This window comes from Pongo pygmaeus, chromosome 4 (assembly GCF_028885625.2).
Source record: "Pongo pygmaeus isolate AG05252 chromosome 4, NHGRI_mPonPyg2-v2.0_pri, whole genome shotgun sequence".
Lineage (NCBI taxonomy): Eukaryota > Metazoa > Chordata > Mammalia > Primates > Hominidae > Pongo > Pongo pygmaeus.
Genome location: NC_072377.2, coordinates 40,874,891 through 40,892,606, shown reverse-complemented (window position 1 = coordinate 40,892,606; position 17,716 = coordinate 40,874,891). Strand labels below are relative to the sequence as shown.

General features: G+C 37.4%; 1 protein-coding gene across 1 annotated transcript in view; it reads left to right on the top strand.

Annotated features, from left to right (window-relative positions):
* The window catches only part of TTC33 (tetratricopeptide repeat domain 33), a 40,747-nt gene extending 23,286 nt beyond the window's left edge, over positions 1-17,461 (top strand). Inside the window, exons 3-5 of the mRNA XM_054489633.2 lie at positions 3,063-3,144; positions 4,921-5,052; positions 15,441-17,461. Coding sequence (XP_054345608.1) covers positions 3,063-3,144; positions 4,921-5,052; positions 15,441-15,794 — 568 coding nt within the window. The 3' untranslated portion in view covers positions 15,795-17,461. The remainder of the gene's footprint in view (positions 1-3,062; positions 3,145-4,920; positions 5,053-15,440) is intronic.
* Positions 17,462-17,716: the final 255 nt, after the last annotated feature.

The following is a 17,716-nucleotide window of genomic DNA, read 5'->3' as shown; positions in this document are numbered from 1 at the left end:
ATGCATTGTTTATGGCTGATTTTGGGATACAGTAATAGAGTTGAATAGTTGTGATAGACTGTATGGTTCACAAAACCTAAAATGTTTACTATATGGACCTTTACTATGTCACCCTTTGCTCTAGAGACCAGAGACCTTCAGCCCCTTCCTCAAAAGCTGTCAAAGACTCCTGAAACCTCAAACATCCAAGTTCTTAAGGTCCCTCTGCTAAACCTAGAATTCTAATGTTTTTGTTTTTTTCTGTCTATATTCACATTCCCCTAGTCTTGGGATTTCTTATAATTTCTATATATGAAATAATGAACGGAACAAAGTAAGAATTTACGTTTTTACCACTTTTGTCTTAGGATAGAATTTGTTTTTATTACCATTTTTTTTTCCTGTTGTGTTAAGAGCGTGCTATATCTGTCCCCTCTTTTCATGCTTTATATGCTGCTCTCTGCTGCTTTCAGGACTTGGAGAAGGTAGAATAAATGAGGTAGATAGAATCTGTTATATTAGGCCGGGCGCGGTGGCTCATGCCTGTAATCCCAGCACTTTGGGAGGCCGAGGCGGGCAGATCAGTTGAGGTCAAGAGTTCAAGACCAGCCTGGCCAACATGGCGAAACACCATCTCTACGAAAAAACAAAAATTAGCCAGGTGTGGTGGCATGTGCCTGTAGTCCCAGCCACTCGGGGGGCTGAGGTAGGAGAATCACTTGAACCTGGGAGGTGCAGGTTGTAGTGAGCTGAGATCGTGCCATTGTACTCCATGTACTCCAGCCTGGGTGACAGAGCAAGACTGTCTAAAAAAAAAAATCTGCTATGTTAGTACCTTCTACATTCCCAGAAATGTTCTGGGTACTGTAGAGCATATAAACAAATCTACCCTTTGGTTCCTGAACTCATTAGAGAAAAGACAAAAATACAAGGAGGAATTAGAGCAGAACTAAATGGGAGGCATACTTGATATAGTTACAGAAAGTATTGGTCTTGTATTTTTAAGAGCTAGCTTTAAATCCTGTCTTTTGCAGGACTTGGACAGTCCTTTAGCTGCTCTCAACCGTTGTTTCTTCATCAATAAAGTGAGAACAAGTAATGCCAAACTTGAGGCTAGGCATGGTGGCTCACCCCTATAATCTCAGCACTTGTGGAGGCCAAGGCAGGAGGATTGCTTGAGGCCAGAAGTTTGAGACCAGCCTGGGCAACATAGTGAGACCCTGTCTCTACAAAAATAAAAAAATAAAAAAATTAGCTGGGCACAGTGGCATATGCCTGTAGTCCTAGCTACTCGGTAGGCCGAGGTGGGAGGCCCTTGAGCCCAAGAGTTCAAGGCTGCAATGAGCTGTGATCATGCCAGTGCAATGGAGCAAGACTATGTCTCTCAAAATAATTTTTAAAAAAGCAAATAATACCAAATTTATATTCACTTACTTTGAGTAGTAAGTGAATTAACTTTTTGGGAAAATAATTGTATGTTAAATAATTGTATTGAAAGTGCTTCGCAAAACATAAAATGCTTTGGAAATATAAGTGTTGCTATGTGGTCTGAAGTGGTACTCATAGTTAGTGGGCTAGAGCCGCTGGAGGAGGTCTTCATGAAGAACGGACCATTTTAACTTGGTCTTAGAGGAGGAGCCTTTGAATAGATGAAGAGGAGTAGGAAGGCAATCTTAGATATGTGATATGGTTTGGCTCTGTGTCCCCACCCAAATCTCACCTCGAGTTGTAATAATCCCCGTGTCAAGGATGGGACCAGGTGGAGATAATTGAATTATGGGGGCAGTTTCTGCCATACTGGTCTCATGACACTGAGTTCTCACGAGATCTTATGGATTTATAAGGGGCTTCCCTGTTTGCTCAGCGCTCATTTCTCTCTCCTGCCTCCATGTGAAGAAGGATGTGTTTGCTTCTCCTTCTGCCATGATTGTAAGTTTCCTGAGGCCTCCCCAGCCCTGTGGTACTGAGTCAATTAAACCTCTTTCCTTTATAAATTTCCTTGTCTTGGACAGTTCTTTATTGCAGCGTGAGAATGGACTAATACAGATGTGTGTGTGTATGTGTAGCAGGGGATCCATACTAACAAAGGCATGATATGTGGGTAGGGACTATAAAAACCTTGCTGAGTGGAGTACAGGTATGTGTAAGGAGTGGTAGAAAAAAGATTGGACAAACAGTCCAACCTTTTCCTTCTAATGCTGGAGGAAAGACATTTGCTACTATTAAGTCTTGCAGAATTTATTACTGCTGCCTTTGTTAGAAAATTTTGAGTGGAAGGATTGTTATGAAGGAATACATCAATAAATTAATTTTCAAAGTTTTTCCTGTTGCATCTACAATAACATTTGGAAATATTGTTTAGAGAGGCTTGAAATCACCCACAGTATGCCTAAAGAAGCACAAGCACTTTCTTTTTAGGTGATATAGTTACTGCTTTTAGAGGTTATATCATTAAAGCTTAGTAGATAATGGCACCACGGTACTAAATTTATTTAATGTTGTATATACTTTTATTATTATTATAAATAATCAGAAATGGGTGTTAAATTATACTAAGTATTGTTGAGTGGCATGTACTTCTTTCTCCCTTATCTGTTACATATGAACCCATTTCTAAGTTTTTCTGAGCATACACTACATGATCATGTGGATTTTGTACTTTAATAAGTTGCTGGACTTAATTTGCTAATCCTTTATTTTGGATTTTTACATATATTTCATGGACTAGAAAGTAGTCCAAAAAATGGTTGAATTGAAAGTACATGACTGCTCCTCCTGAAAGTAGTCTAAGAGTAGAATGGTGTTTGCCCAGGGGTGGAGGAGGGAGCAATGAGGAGTTATTGTTTAATGGGTATGGAGTTTCAGTTTGGGAAGATGAAAAGTTCTGGAGATGAATGGTGGTGGTGGTTGCACAAAAAGGTGAATGAACTATAAGTACTTAATGCTACTTAATGCCTCTGAACTGTACACTTAAATGGTTAAGATGGTAAATTTTATATTTAACTACAATAAAAATTTTTTTTTGAAAGTCTAAAAAAAGGCATATTGAAAATATGGCATTGATATAACTTTAACAACCACAGATATCGGGAGGCAATTCAGAAGTGGGATGAAGCACTACAGTTAACTCCAAATGATGCTACCCTATACGAGATGAAATCACAGGTAATAATTACGAAGAATTTCACTTTGCATATGAAATTGTGCTATGTTTGTTTGGTGAGTGAGCAATGATGAGGCAAAATAGCGTTTTCTCCCATTTTCTTTTTCAAATACAATTTCTTTGGGAAAAAATATTTCACCATTATTTATGGTTCTGTCTTATGCATAAAATTGGAAATTCATTTGCCTTCACAATAAAGTTAACTGTTATTTTAGCCTAACTATTGTAAGATAGGAATCGATGGCTGTCTTTTAAAGTCACTGGTGGGCAGGTGCCATGGCTCACATCTGTAATCCCAGCAATTTGGGAGGCCGAGGTGGGTGGATCACTTGAGGTCAGAAGTTCGAGACCACCCTGGCCAACATGGTGAAACCTTGCGTCTACTAAAAATACAAATATTAGCTGGGCCTGGTGGCACACGCCTGTAGTCCCAGCTACTTGAGAGGCTGAGGCAGGAGGATCACTTGAACGTGGGAGGCGGAGGTTGCAGTGAGCTGAGATAGTGCCACTGCACTCCAGCCTGGGTGACACAGCGAGACTCCATCTCAAAAAATAAAAAATAAATAAAAAATAAATAAAAAGTCACTGTTGAGCTCTTAGATGAAAAACATACGCTTTCCTTGTGATTAAATGTAGTAGACTTAGCAAAATAGTTCAGTTTTCTTAAAAATGAGGATGGATTGGGTTCTAGATGAGATATTTCTAAAAATGGCTTAGTCCTTAGCAAAAGGTCAGCAAAGATGTAATTTTATTAATACCTTAAAAATAACATTTGTACTTTAAAAATATGTTTCTAATATTTTGTAGGAAAGTCTGTAAAGAAAACGTCTGAGCACTTGAATAGGTTATACAAGTGATTTTAAAAGTCTCACACAGAGCATTAAACATATTTTTGGCAGGGAATTGTTGCAATTCAGCCTTAATCTGCACACCTAACAAATATTTTTCAAATCATATCTCAAATATAGGATACACATTTGTCACCTTTGACTTTAGTTTATCCAGGAAAAACCCAAATAAATTATGTCATCTGAATCAAGTGATATGAGGACCTTCATTTGGATTCCTTTTTCAATCTTAAATATGTATATATGAATGACAGGTTTGTGGCAAGCTTTATGAAGACTTGTTTAATTTGGAACCTGATAATAATGTTTGTGTCACAAATCTTTTGAAGTGTTAATGATCCTAAAGATTATAGATAAAATCCAGCCCTTTCCCACAGACCACAGTGGAGGGTACTAGAACTCTCTGGTAACCCTAACTCTCCCTAACCCTAACCCTAACCCTAACTTCCTAGTATGTATGGTTTGAAATGCCTAGTAGTGAGAAGGCCTAGGGAATGTTTGAAATAATTTTTATAACATAAAGATGTTCATTAGGGACAGGATGGCTGGTTGAACGAATTAATTCATCTAGTTTAATGGCAATACCTGGGGTTCCCTGAAAGCCACATTGTAAATAGAATAAATAGAAATGGAATTGGGAGTTCAAAATACCTCTGAGCTACCATAGTAAGGATATGACCACTTGATTTTGACCAGATGGACATAAGATTCAATAACTGGAAAGGGAATGGTTTACATTTTCATAGTTATGTAAGGGGTGAAAAGAGAACTATAATTTCTTACCCTGAATGGCAGAGTAAGGGGTAAAAATCACCGAAATGCTATTTTTACTGGACTAAAAATATATCTTAAAAAATGAAAAGGGTTTTTTATGTAGTTGCTAGTTTATGAATATTACTGACAGATTTTTTGGTCTTTTTTTGCCTATAGGTGCTAATGTCTCTTCATGAAATGTTCCCAGCAGTACATGCAGCAGAAATGGCCGTCCAGCGAAATCCACATTCATGGGAGTCTTGGCAGACTTTGGGACGTGCTCAACTTGGTTTAGGAGAGATAATCCTGGTGAGGAAGTCAGATTATTATAATGCAGAAATTTTAAGTATATTTTGACTTTTTTTTTTTTTTTTTTGAGAGGGAGTCTTGATGTCACCCAGGGTACAGTGCAGTGGTGCAATCTCAGCTCACGGCAACCTCCGCCTCCTGGGTTCAAGTGATTCTCCTGCCTCAGCCTCCTGAGTAGCTGGGACTATAGGCATGCACCACCATGCCTGGCTAATGTTTTTGTATTTTTAGTAGAGACGGGGTGTCACCATGTTAGCCAGGCTGGTCTTGAACTCTTGACCTCAAATGATCCTCCAGCCTCAGCCTCCCAAAGTGCTGGGATTACAGGCGTGAGCCAACATGCCGAGTCTATTTTGACATTTTTTTGATTAACTGAACCCAAAAGTGAATAGCCGTTTATCAAATCTATACAAAAAACAATTAGCAAATTACTTCTTAAAGGTATTAATCCATAAACACAGTTCAGAGGTATTACTGAGCATCTTTTTTATTATAGACACTAGTTATATCATGATCAGAATATTTTTCAGTTACTTGACATCATGGATATTAAAAAAAATTTAACATAAAACATTGGCATTTGGTAAACCTTATTTAAATAGGCAATAGGCAACTTTTTGGCTTAGTTCTTCGGATCATTAAATTTACCACATTATAAAGTGGTATTAGTATCACTGTGGAGACAAAACCACTAATAGATTATATAGGGGAAGGAAGACAGTAGAATATGGGAGAGAAATGGTGATGAACGTTTAGACTGAAAAGTTGTTAGGCTTATTGAGGGGATAAAGAGGAAGAGTAGAAATGTGTGCAAATGAAATACTCATTGTGTAATGTTTACCATAAACTGGTACCTAATGCATCTCTCAATTTGTCTGGACTATACCTTGTTAGCAGCAGAGGCTATCTAGGTAAGAATTAGCTGTGACAGCTGTCCTGTTGTTTTTCTTTTGGCAGGGCTATATACACCTGATAGCTAACGAAATTTAACTTCCTAACAAGTGTTTGCAAATCTAATATACAGTGCCAAATTTCCTCCTTGTTATTAAGTAAATTAAGATTTTAAAAATGGTTTTTTTTTTACAGTTCAAAATAAAACAAATTTTAAAAGTTTCTTGCAAGACTAAAATTACTGATAAATTCAAAATTTAAACTTACTAACAGTGGTTTTAGTAAATTGTGGATGACTTGGATTTTTTTTCTGGCATTCTTATAAATGTATCATTATTTCTACTTACCAAAAAAGGTGTTTGTCAAATTCTCAGAAATAGTAAGGAATTTCTATGAGAAAATAATTGATTTGATTAAAGTAAGTTAATGATAATCTAAATGAGATTCACAGTGATAGAAACCATTTTAACCAAGTACTGTTTTATTCTTGCCATTTAGCATTGTCAACAACTTCTCTCTTTTTACATGAAGACTTAAATCATACCAGAGTTGGAAAAAAGAGTTCAAAGAGTTTAGTTTTCTAACAGATTAACAAGGGAAGAAAACCCTATCATATAATACTTTTTCCTTGCCTACCTTATTAAAAATTTATACATCACTATCTCTTTTGCTAATAGTGTCTATGGTAATGGAACAAATCTCTAGGACATAATATTTAGTACAGATTGTACTTTATAAAGAAAGAAAATACACTGCAGGTGAGACAGAGATACTTTGAATCACCCAATAAAAATAATTTAATATTTACATTTTTTTGAATAAGAGTACCAGTTCAACTTTTTTTTTCTGTTGATATGGCTCTATTCATTAATACTGTGAAATTCTTAAAGAATTGAAAGTATTTTTTTTTTTGCCATTTAAATGTAATTTTTAGGAATCTTCTCTGTTTTTATGTAGATTTAAGCTGTTCTCTTAAAAGACTAGAATGGTAAAAAAAAAGATGACTCAAAATGTCATAATGAAGGGACACTATGTAAAATATATTGAAAGCAAGCTAGAATTTCTAACATCTAACAATTCTTACTATATATACATATGGACTAAAACCATAGGAAATTACATATGTAAATAGCACAGACAGTAAATTAAAAGTCAGTAGTTGGGTATATCTCCATGAATAATTATTTAAACTTTGTAGGAGTTGGATGTGAACATTGGAAAATGTTTATAGGAGATATATATATAATATGTATATATATGGTATACATTTTATATATATACGTGTGTGTGTGTGTGTGTGTGTATATATATATATATATATATATATAAAAAAGACTTTATGAGAATGAGATTTTAAGAAGTGGAAGGATGAGAGAATAAGAAAGCTGAAGCCGGGCGCGGTGGCTCAAGCCTGTACTCCCAGCACTTTGGGAGGCCGAGGCGGGCGGATCACAAGGTCAGGAGATCGAGACCATCCTGGCTAACACGGTGAAACCCCGTCTCTACTAAAAATACAAAAAACTAGCTGGGCGTGGTGGTGGGCGCCTGTAGTCCCAGCTGCTCGGGAGGCTGAGGCAGGAGAATAGCGTGAACCTGGGGGGCGGAGCTTGCAGTGAGCTGAGATCGCGCCACTGCACTCCAGCCTGGGTGACAGTGCAAGACTCTGTCTCAAAAAAAAAAAAACAAAAAAAACAAAAAACTGAAGAAAATTGTTCTGGGAGTTAAAAATTCTGTATGAGGGAATGGAGATGGTGAGAAAGGAATACGTAAGGGATTTATCCTGAAGAAGAAGGTAGAGAGGGAAGGAGATTGGGAAAGGTAATGAATACCAGGAGGTAACAGTATCAGGAAGGATTCTTCTGTTGGCTTTCCAGGGTTCTCAGCCTTCAGTGCTGGAACTAGCTTTGTGGCTTCCCTTGTTCAGGCTCTGTGTAATTCATTGCCAGCTTTTGCTTTTCTTCATGCCGATGTGTAATAAATACTAATTTTGTTTACTAATGTTTTCTCTGTTTTCCAAGTCTCATTTTAGCCATTGGTTTTAATATTTTGCATGAGCAAATCTTTAATTAGAAATTTCAGTTGCATAATTTGATTCTTTTTATTGTTTCGCTTTTGTAGTGGTAGTAATGGGATGGACAAGTGATAATTTCCAGACAAAAGGAAGATGATTGAGAGTTTTTAAAATTTCACTTGAGGGGCTGGGCATCCTGGCTCACGCGTATAATCTCAGCACTTTGGGAGGCTGAGGCAGAAGGATTGCTTGAGGCCAGGAGTTTGGACCAACCTGGGTAGCATAGCAAGATCCTATATTTACAAAAAAAAAAAAAAAAATTCGGCTGGGCATGGTGGCTCATGCCTGTAATCCCAGCATGTTGGGAGGCTGAGGTGGGTTGATCACCTGAGGTCAGGAGTTTTGAGACCAGCCTGGCCAACATGGTGAAACCTCGTCTCTACTAAAAATACAAAAATTAGCCAGGCATGGTGGTATGTGCCTGTAGTTCCAGCTACTCAGGAGGCAGGAGAATATCTTGAACCTGGGAGGTGGAGGTTGCAGTGAGCTGAGATCGCACCACTGCACTCCAGCATGGGTGACAGAGTGAGACTCCATCTCAAAAAAAAAATTCACTTGTAAATTTTTAGTTTGGTTAATTACTGTAGACATTGTTTGAGTCAAGCTGCATTATCTTCTTTATAATTGAATAGTACAAATTCTTGAATTATAGTCTTTATAAATGTTGTATGTTGACACTTTAAGAATTGAGGAGTTTTTTTTTTTTTCTTGAAAAATAGTTTGTTTATGAGCTTTATTATTGTTCTGGTTTTTTTTTTTTTTTTTTTTTTTGAGATGGAGTCTCGCTCTGTTCCCCAGGCTGGAGTGCAGTGGTGTGATCTCGGCTCACTTCAACCTCCACCTCCCGGGTTCAAGCCATTCTCATTCCTCAGCCTCCCAAGTAGCTGGGACTATAGGCATGCGCCACCGTGTCTGGCTAATTTTTGTAATTTTAGTAGAGACAGGGTTTCACCATGTTGGCCAGGCTGGTCTTGAACTCCTGACCTCATGATCCACCTGCCTCAGCCTCCCAAAGTTCCGGGATTACAGGCATGAGCCACTGTGCCTTGCCTCACAATTTTACTTTTTGAGTCTATGAATTTGCCTGTTTTAGAGATATCGTATAAGTGGAATTATGCAGAATTTGCTTTCTGTGACTGGCTTCTTTCACTTACCAGGGAATGTCCTCAAAGTCCCATCCATGTTGTGTATTGTAGAATTTACTTCTTTTTTGAAGCTGAAAAATATTTCATTTTATGTGTATACCATTTGCTTTATCCATTCTTCCTTTGATGGACATTTAGGTTGTTTCTACATATTGGCTATTGTGAATAGTGCTGCAATGAACCTGGGAGTGCTAATATCTCTTTGAGATCTTGATTCTTTTGGATAAATATCCAGAAATGAGATAGCTTTATTACATGGTAGTTCTAATTTTAATTTTTTGAAGAAACTCTATAATGGCTACACCATTTTGCGTTTTTACTAACAATGTACAAGAGTTCCAGTTTCTCCGTAACCTCACTGACACATCTTGCCTTTTTGTTTTTTTTTTTTGAGAGGGAATCTTGCTCTGTCACCCAGGCTGGAGTGCAGTGGTGTGATCTCGGCTCACTGTAACCTCTGCCTCCCGGGTTCAAGTGATTCTCCTGCCTCAGCCTCCTGAGTAGCTGGGATTACAGGCGCCCATCACCACGCCTGGCTAATTTTTGTATTTTTAGTAGAGACAGGGTTTCGCCATGTTGGCCAGGCTGGACTTGAACTCCTGGTCTCAGGTAATCCGCCCACCATGGCCTCCCACAGTGCTGGGATTATAGGTGTGAGTCACCGCACCTGGCCACTTTTTTTTTTTTTTTGTGATAATACCCATTTTAACAGATGTGAGGTGATATTTCATGGTGGTTTTGATTTGCATTTCCCTGATTAGTGATATTGAGCATCTTTTCAAATACCTGTTAGCCATTTAGAGAAATGTCTATTCAAGTGTTTAGCCCATTTTAAGATCAGGTTACTAGGTTTTTTGGCTATTGAGTTATTTTTTATATATTTGAAAGTTAAACCCTTAGATATGATTTGCAAACATTTTCTCCCATTCCGTAGGTTTCCTTTTACTCTGGTGATTGTTTCCTTTGTTGTGCAGAAGCCTTTTAATTTGATGTAATCTCACTTGCCTATTTTTGATTTTGTTGCCTATGTTTTTGGTGTTATATTCAGGAAATCATTTTTAAGACCAATGTCATGAAGGTTTTCCCTGTTTTGTTTTGTTTTGTTTTGTTTTTGTAGGAGTCTTATAGCTTCAGGTCTTACATTTAAGTCTTTAATGCACTTGGAGTTGACTTTTGTTTATGGTGTAAGATGAGGATCCATTTTCATTCTTTTGCACGTGGATATCCGGTTTTCCCAGCATCATTTGTTGAAGAAACTAGACTTTCCTCATTATGTATACTTGATGCCCTTGTTGAAGATCAGCTGACCATGTTGTGTGTGGATTTATTTGTAGGCTGTCTATTCTGTTCCATTGGTCTATATATCTGACTTTATGCCAGAATTGTGTTGTTTTGTTTGCTGTCACTTTGTAATATATTTTGAAATTCAAGAGTGTGATGCCCCTAGTTTTGTTCTTACTTCTAAAATTGATTTTGTCCATTTACTTTGTGCCCAGCTCAGGGAAGGGGTGATAGCAACTTCCAGCCCAAATATCCCTCTCTGTTCTTGCTAGCCCCCAGGCAGCTGGATTTTGCCAAATCCCATCAGTACTCCACTACAGGTAAGACAGAAGCCAGTCCTTTTGGTAGTCCCCATAAAAACTGGGGCATTGGACACAGTGTGGACCAATTCTTTTCCTCCCTAGGCAAAATCTGGGAGCTGGGAATTTTCTTCCCTCACTCTATGCCAAGCTGGGGGAACAGATAGGGTGATTACTCTTCCAAACCTCCATTATCTCTGTTCTCCTGTAGGTGGTTAGATTATGTAGGACTTGTTTTAACAGTGGTCCAAAAAACAGGCAAGACAGAAACCAGTACTTTTGGTAGCCACTGTAGAAGTTGGGGCATTGGACACTCAGACCAACTCATTCTTTCCCTTGAGGGTAGCTTGGAGCTGCAAGGTTCTTCCCAATCCTATGGAGCTGTGCTGGGAGAAGGATTCTGGTGAGAGGGTGTCCTGAATCTCCCTTCTGGCTTTGATGAGTGTGGATTCTTATTCATCCAGGGTGCAGGAGCCTTTCAGTTAGTTTCTGGATTTCTCACAAAGGAATTTTGTTTGTGAATTGTTGCTGAATTGGTGTATTTGTTGGATGAAGGAGGGTCCAGGGCTTCCCACTCTGCCATCTTGCTGATGCTACTCCTCTGCCATTTTGTTTTGTGAAGTTCTTTGAAGAGGAGTGCCCTTGGGAGATTTTAAACTGTCTTAAATTTAAAAATGTAATTGCAGCTCTTTGGATTTACTTTAAATACATATGTATATTTAAGTTTAGTAAATATGAAAGCATTAGTAATCAAGACAGTATAGTACTTAGATAGGCATAATGTAGACATATAGATCAGTGGGATAGAACTGAAAGTACAGAAATAAACCTACATTTTTACAGCTAATTGGACAAGGGTGTCAAGACAATTTAATGGGGGAAGGAATAGTCTTCAGCAAATGGTGCTGAGGCAGTTGGATATCCACATGCAAATGAATGATGTTGGACTCTTACTTCACATTTTATATAAAAATTAACTCAAAAACAAACAAAGACCTAAACATAAGAACTAAAAGTATTATAAAACTCTTAGGAGAGAACATAGGTGTAAATCTTTGTAACCTTGGACTCAGCAATATATTAATATTTTTTAGATATGACATTGGAAGCACAAGCAACAAAAGAAAAAAGTAGATAAAAATTGGACTTCAAATTAAACACTTTTGTGCTTCAAAAGTTACTGTCAAGAAAGTGAAAAGGCAGTTCACAGAATGGAAGAAAATATTTGTAAGTCATGTATCTGATAAAGGTCTAGTATGTAGACTCTGTAAAAAACTCTTACAACTCAATAACAAAAAGACAAATAATGTAATTTAAAAATAGGCAAAGGATTTGAAAAGATATTTTTCCAAAGAAGATACACACACAGCTAATGAGCACATGAAAGATGCTCAACATTGTTACTTGTCAGGGAAATGAAAATCAAAACCACATTGAGATACTACTTCACATTCACTATCATAAAAAAGATGGACAATATGAAGTGTTGGTGAGGGTGTGGAGAAATTGGAGTCCTCGTACATTGCTGGTGGGAATGTAAACTGTTATAGCCATTTTGGAAAACAGTCTGGCAGCTCCTCAAAAAAATGAAACATATAGTTACCATATGACAAAACAGTTCCACTCTTTATACCTAAGAGAAATGAAGACATATGTCCACACAAAAACATTTATATAAACATTCATAGCAGCAGCATTTAAAATGGCCAAGAAGTGGAAACAACTCAAATGCCATCAACTGACGAATAGATAAACAAAATGTGGTATATCCATACAATGAAATATTATTAAGCATTAAAAAGAAATGATGCCTGTTACAACACGGATGAACTTTAAAAACAATATGTTAAGTGAAAGAAACCAGACATAAAAGGCTGTATGATTTCATTTATATGAAGTATACAGAATAGACAGATATATAGCAATAGCAAGTAAATTAATGCTTGCCTAGAGCTGGGGTTTTGGGGAGAAATGAGGAGTAACTGCCAGTAGGTATGGAATTTTCTTTGGGGGGTGATAAAAATGTTCTAGAATTGATTATGGGTAATGGCTGTGTAACTGTGAATATTGAATTGTATGTTTTAAAGGGGTGAGCTTTATTGCTGTTTTAAAATTTCAGTAAATGTGAATAAAATACCTTTTAATGTTTCCTAAGGCATTAGCTTTATGCCATGAAGAGGTATTTATTTTTTAACACTTCTATATAGGTGGATTTTTATTAGAATATTAAGAACACGTAAAGCACAATTCCCATGGTACCTTAATTTTTAATTTTTATTTATTTACTTTTTTTGAGACAGTCTCGTTCTGTCGCTCAGGCTGGAGTGCAGTGGTACCATCTCAGTTCACTGCAACCTCTGCTTCCTGGGTTCAAGTGATTCTCCTGCCTCAGCCTCCAAATTAGCTGGGATTACAGGCATACACCACCACACCCAGCTAATTTTTTTTTTTTCCGAGACGGAATCTTGCTCTGTCGCCCAGGCTGAAGTGCGGTGGTGCAATCTTGGCTCACTGCAACCTCTGCCTCCTGGGTTCAAGCGATTCTCCTGCCTCAGCCCCCCGAGTAGCCACCACGTGGAGGGCGCCACCACACCCAGCTAATTTTTGTATTTTTAGTAGAGATGGGGTTTCACCATTTTGTCCAGGCTGGTCTTGAACTCCTGACGTCGTGATCTGCCCACCTCCGCCTGCCAGAGTGCTGGGATTACAGGCGTGAGCCACCATGCCCAGCCGAATACTGCTTTATATACCTATCTCTGTGTATTTTTTTTTTTTTTTTTTGAGACGGAGTCTTGCTCTGTCATCCAGGCTGGAGTGCAGTGGCACCATCTTGGCTCACTGTAACCTCTGCCTCCGGGGTTCAAGCAATTTTCCTGCCTCAGCCTCCTGAGTAGCTGGGATTACAGGCACCACCACCATGCCCAACTAATTTTTTTTGTATCTTTAGTAGAGATGGGGTTTTGTCATTGAACTCCTGGTCTCGAGTGATCCATGCTTTTGCCTCGGCCTCCCAAAGAGTTGGATTTACAGGCGTGAGCCATCATGTGTCTATCTTCTTTATGACTTCTCTAAAGGGCCTATTAGATTGTAAATCTGTAGATTATGTGCAATCTTTTTTTTTTTTTTTTTTCCTTTTTTTTTTTGAGACAGAGTTTCACTCTTGTTGCCCAGGCTGGGGCATAATTGTGCGATCTCGGCTCACTGCAACCTCCGCCTCCCGAGTTCAAGTGATTCTCCTGCCTCAGCCTCACGAGTAGCTGGGATTACAGGCGTGCACCACCACGGCCGGCTAATTTTTTGTATTTTTAGTAGAGACGGGTTTTCAACGTGGCCAGGCTGGTCTTGAACTTCTGACCTCAGGTGATCCGCCTGCCTTGGCCTCCCAGAGTGCTGGGATTGCAGGCATGAGCCACGGTACCCGGCCGATTAAGTGCAATCTTAAAACTAATCTGTTTGCATGAGAATCTTCTATCCAGAGACTAAGTATACTCAGAGAAAACAACATATAATAGATTTAGACCAATGGTTCTCACCTGGAGGGCAGTTTTACCCCCAGAGAACATTTGCCATGTCTAGAGACATTTTTGTTTATCACAACTAGGAAAGGAAGCTGTATTGGATTTAGTGAGTGTAGGTCAGGGATGTTGCTGAATATTCTACATTATAGAGGACAGCCCTTCCAAAATAAAGAATTACTCAGCCAAATATGTCAGTAGTGCTGAGGTTGACCTTTATCCAGACTGCAGTGGAGTTCTTGTGACTAAGCAGTATAATGAATAAGAGAATGGACTCTGAAGCCAGACTGCCTGAATTTGCATCCCAGCTCTGCCAATTCCTAGCTGATACCTTTGGTTTCTACTCTTTTTGTGCTTCTCTAAAATAGTACTGAAAACAATAACCCTACCTACTTCATATGATTATTGTGAGGATAGATGAGTTAACACATGTAAATCTTTTTTTTTTTTTTTTTGAGACGGAGTTTTGCTCTTTTTGCCCAGGCTGGAGTGCAATGGCGTGATCTCAGCTCACTGCAGCCTCTGTCTCCCGGGTTCAGGCGATTCTCCTGCCTCAGCCTCCTGGGTAGCTGGGATTACAGGCACCCGCCATCATGCCTGGCTAATTTTTGTATTTTTAGTAGAGACAGGGTTTCACTGTGTTGGCCAGGCTGGTCTTGAACTCTTGACCTCAGGTGATCCGCCCACCTCAGCCTCCCAAAGTGCTGGGATTACAGGTATGAGCCACCGTGCCCGGCCCAATACATGTAAATCTTTAGTGCCTAGAATGTAGTAAACAGTCAATAAATATTAACATTTTTAGGATCTAAACTGTTAACTTCAAAGATATCCACTCCTGGTACCTTTGTGATTGTGGGTTAGCCCAGGAAATCCCCAAATGTACATACTCACTGGTCTACTGAAGCTGAGAATATATTTGCTTTATCTTTAGCCCTATTATGAGTACTCCCATTTTAATGGCTTTTAGTCCATAAGCATATTGTCAGTCACTTTCTTTCACACTTCTATAATTTTTTTCCCCAGTGTTTAGGGCAACACCGTAGCTTCCATCTTTTGTGTTCTAGTACATTAAAATAATGCATTAGGATGTGTATGTGTACAGTATATATGTACACAAACACACAGGATTGTATTAAACATACTAGTTTTTAAAAACAAAACAAAAAACTCTGACCTTATTTTCTAGGCAATTCGAAGTTTTCAAGTAGCCCTTCACATCTATCCAATGAACCCTGAAATATGGAAAGAAGACCTCTCTTGGGCAAGAACGCTCCAGGAGCAGCAGAAGGTAGCACAGAGGATTAAAAAAAGTGAAGCACCAGCTGAAGTAACACACTTTTCACCAAAGTCAATTCCAGACTATGACTTTGAAAGTGATGAGATTGTTGCTGTTTGTGCGGCTATTGCTGAGAAAGAGAAGACAGTTTCAGCAAATAAAACAATGGTTATTGTGTCGGCTTCTGGGGCCGTAGAGACTGTAACTGAAAAGGAGGATGGTGCTACACCACCAGATGGCTCTGTTTTTATCAAAGCCCGATGAAGCAGTATGCATAGGATTATTTGAATCGGTCTTTTTGATTGCCTCTTGAAGTTTTGACATAGAGACATTTACTCTGGAGATAGATAGGAGAACTCTTGGTTGTAAAATATGTTTTTCAGATGAGGCATATAAAAACTAAAATGGCAGGATTATTGTATAGTGTTTGGAATATGCTTTGATAAGTTATGATTTTTATTTCTCAAGGTTAAAATTCTGAGTAAAATGGTCTTTGATTAATAAACTTAGTTTAATCTGAATATGTAAATGAATACATTTTAAAGACAAAACTTGAAAAGTGTATTCTTGAATAGTGAATAATTTGATCAATGTTACTGAAATGCTGTCTCAACTTCTGTTTTATGATAAAGGAAGTGTGTGATTTCCCTCCCTCTGAGAAATATACTGCGCTTACTATTTGCTGTCTTTTTCTTGCTTCATTAGAGTATGTCTGTCAGAAAGCTTGAATATTTTTGACATTCATTTTGATTCAAAGTTGTCATTTGGTTATATGTGGAATCTTTGAAAGTTTGGCTGAAAATGCACGCAAATGTGTACATTCTAAACATTTTCTGAAGTTTCTCTTAACTCTGATTTGTGTTTCTGTTTTGACTTTGAAGTTATAACAGTGATAGTTGTCTCCTTCAGTATTTGGTAAAAGTGTGAAGTATTGATAAATATGAGAATGATGGTTTTATTTTTTAATTGTTACAGTAAGTAATCCTTACCACAAATGAGTCATTTTTAAAATATGCATTTTTAAATGAATGGCTTTTACAGATAGGTTAATGACAATTGTACTGCTATATTATCCCAGTCAAAACCAATACTTTCTTTTCTTTATTTTAAAAAGCTTTAAAAACCCTGGAAACTTACTTCTTGCTTGTATCTTTCCATTTGATGACTGGGAATTACTTTTCTAGATAACTTTTTTTGAAACTACTCAGTGAAATGAAAAATAATTACAATTTTAAGTAGCTAATTATATCTTTCTAAAAATAAAAAAGTAGGGCTGTTATTACAATGCCAATGAATAAATAACTTAAGTACAAAATACATGGAAATTGGAATGTGATTTATAGTACAATCTCATGAGTATGAAAAGCCTATATTAAAAAAAATTTTATTGAAAGTCCACAGTCATATTCACAAACCAATACTGTCGTTGCTAATCTGAACTATTATTTTTATACTATATATTGTAGTATAATAATATAGAACTGTTGGGTTCTGTTACTTCTGACACTCAGGAAGATACTATTGGTGTATTAATTTTATCTTTGTTAGAGATGAAAGTAGCCCACTTTATGTTAAAGATCTTACTACTGTTGGAGCATATAAGTAATGATCCACATTTTTTATGAAGATGGTTTTTAAAACTTTTGTTTTATTGGAATGCATATCTCTTTTCAGAGTTGGAGAAATTAGTACTTGCCTTGAAAAGAATATTCTTTCCTTAAGTTATATCATCAGAAAATTAGCTCTGGTTAGAGAGGTTAGTTTCAGAGTGCTCCAAAAAATATGTTAATTATTTTATTTTGTTTAGTAAAGAACATTCTCAAAACGTAAATAGGTATCTAGAGAAGTGAGTACTCAACATTTGGTATATTGTTTTGAGTAATGGATGTTTGTTTATTGTGTAATTTGTGAATAAATAGTTTTTTTCTGCATTTTGAAGATTTTCCTATTATTTTGTATTGTTAGCTTTTGAAAAATTAGATTGATCTACTTAATGTCTTTCTTATATGAACATAATATATTTAAAGTACCTTGCATGGTGCCTCACACAAGTAATGCTAGCTATTTCAGTAAATGCTAGCTATTTCTATGAAGAACTTAGTTTGGAGATATTTAACCTCAATTTCCTCTGATTTTAAAAAAGGAGAACTTTTTTTGTAATCCTTTCCTTATCTGAAAGTAAGAAG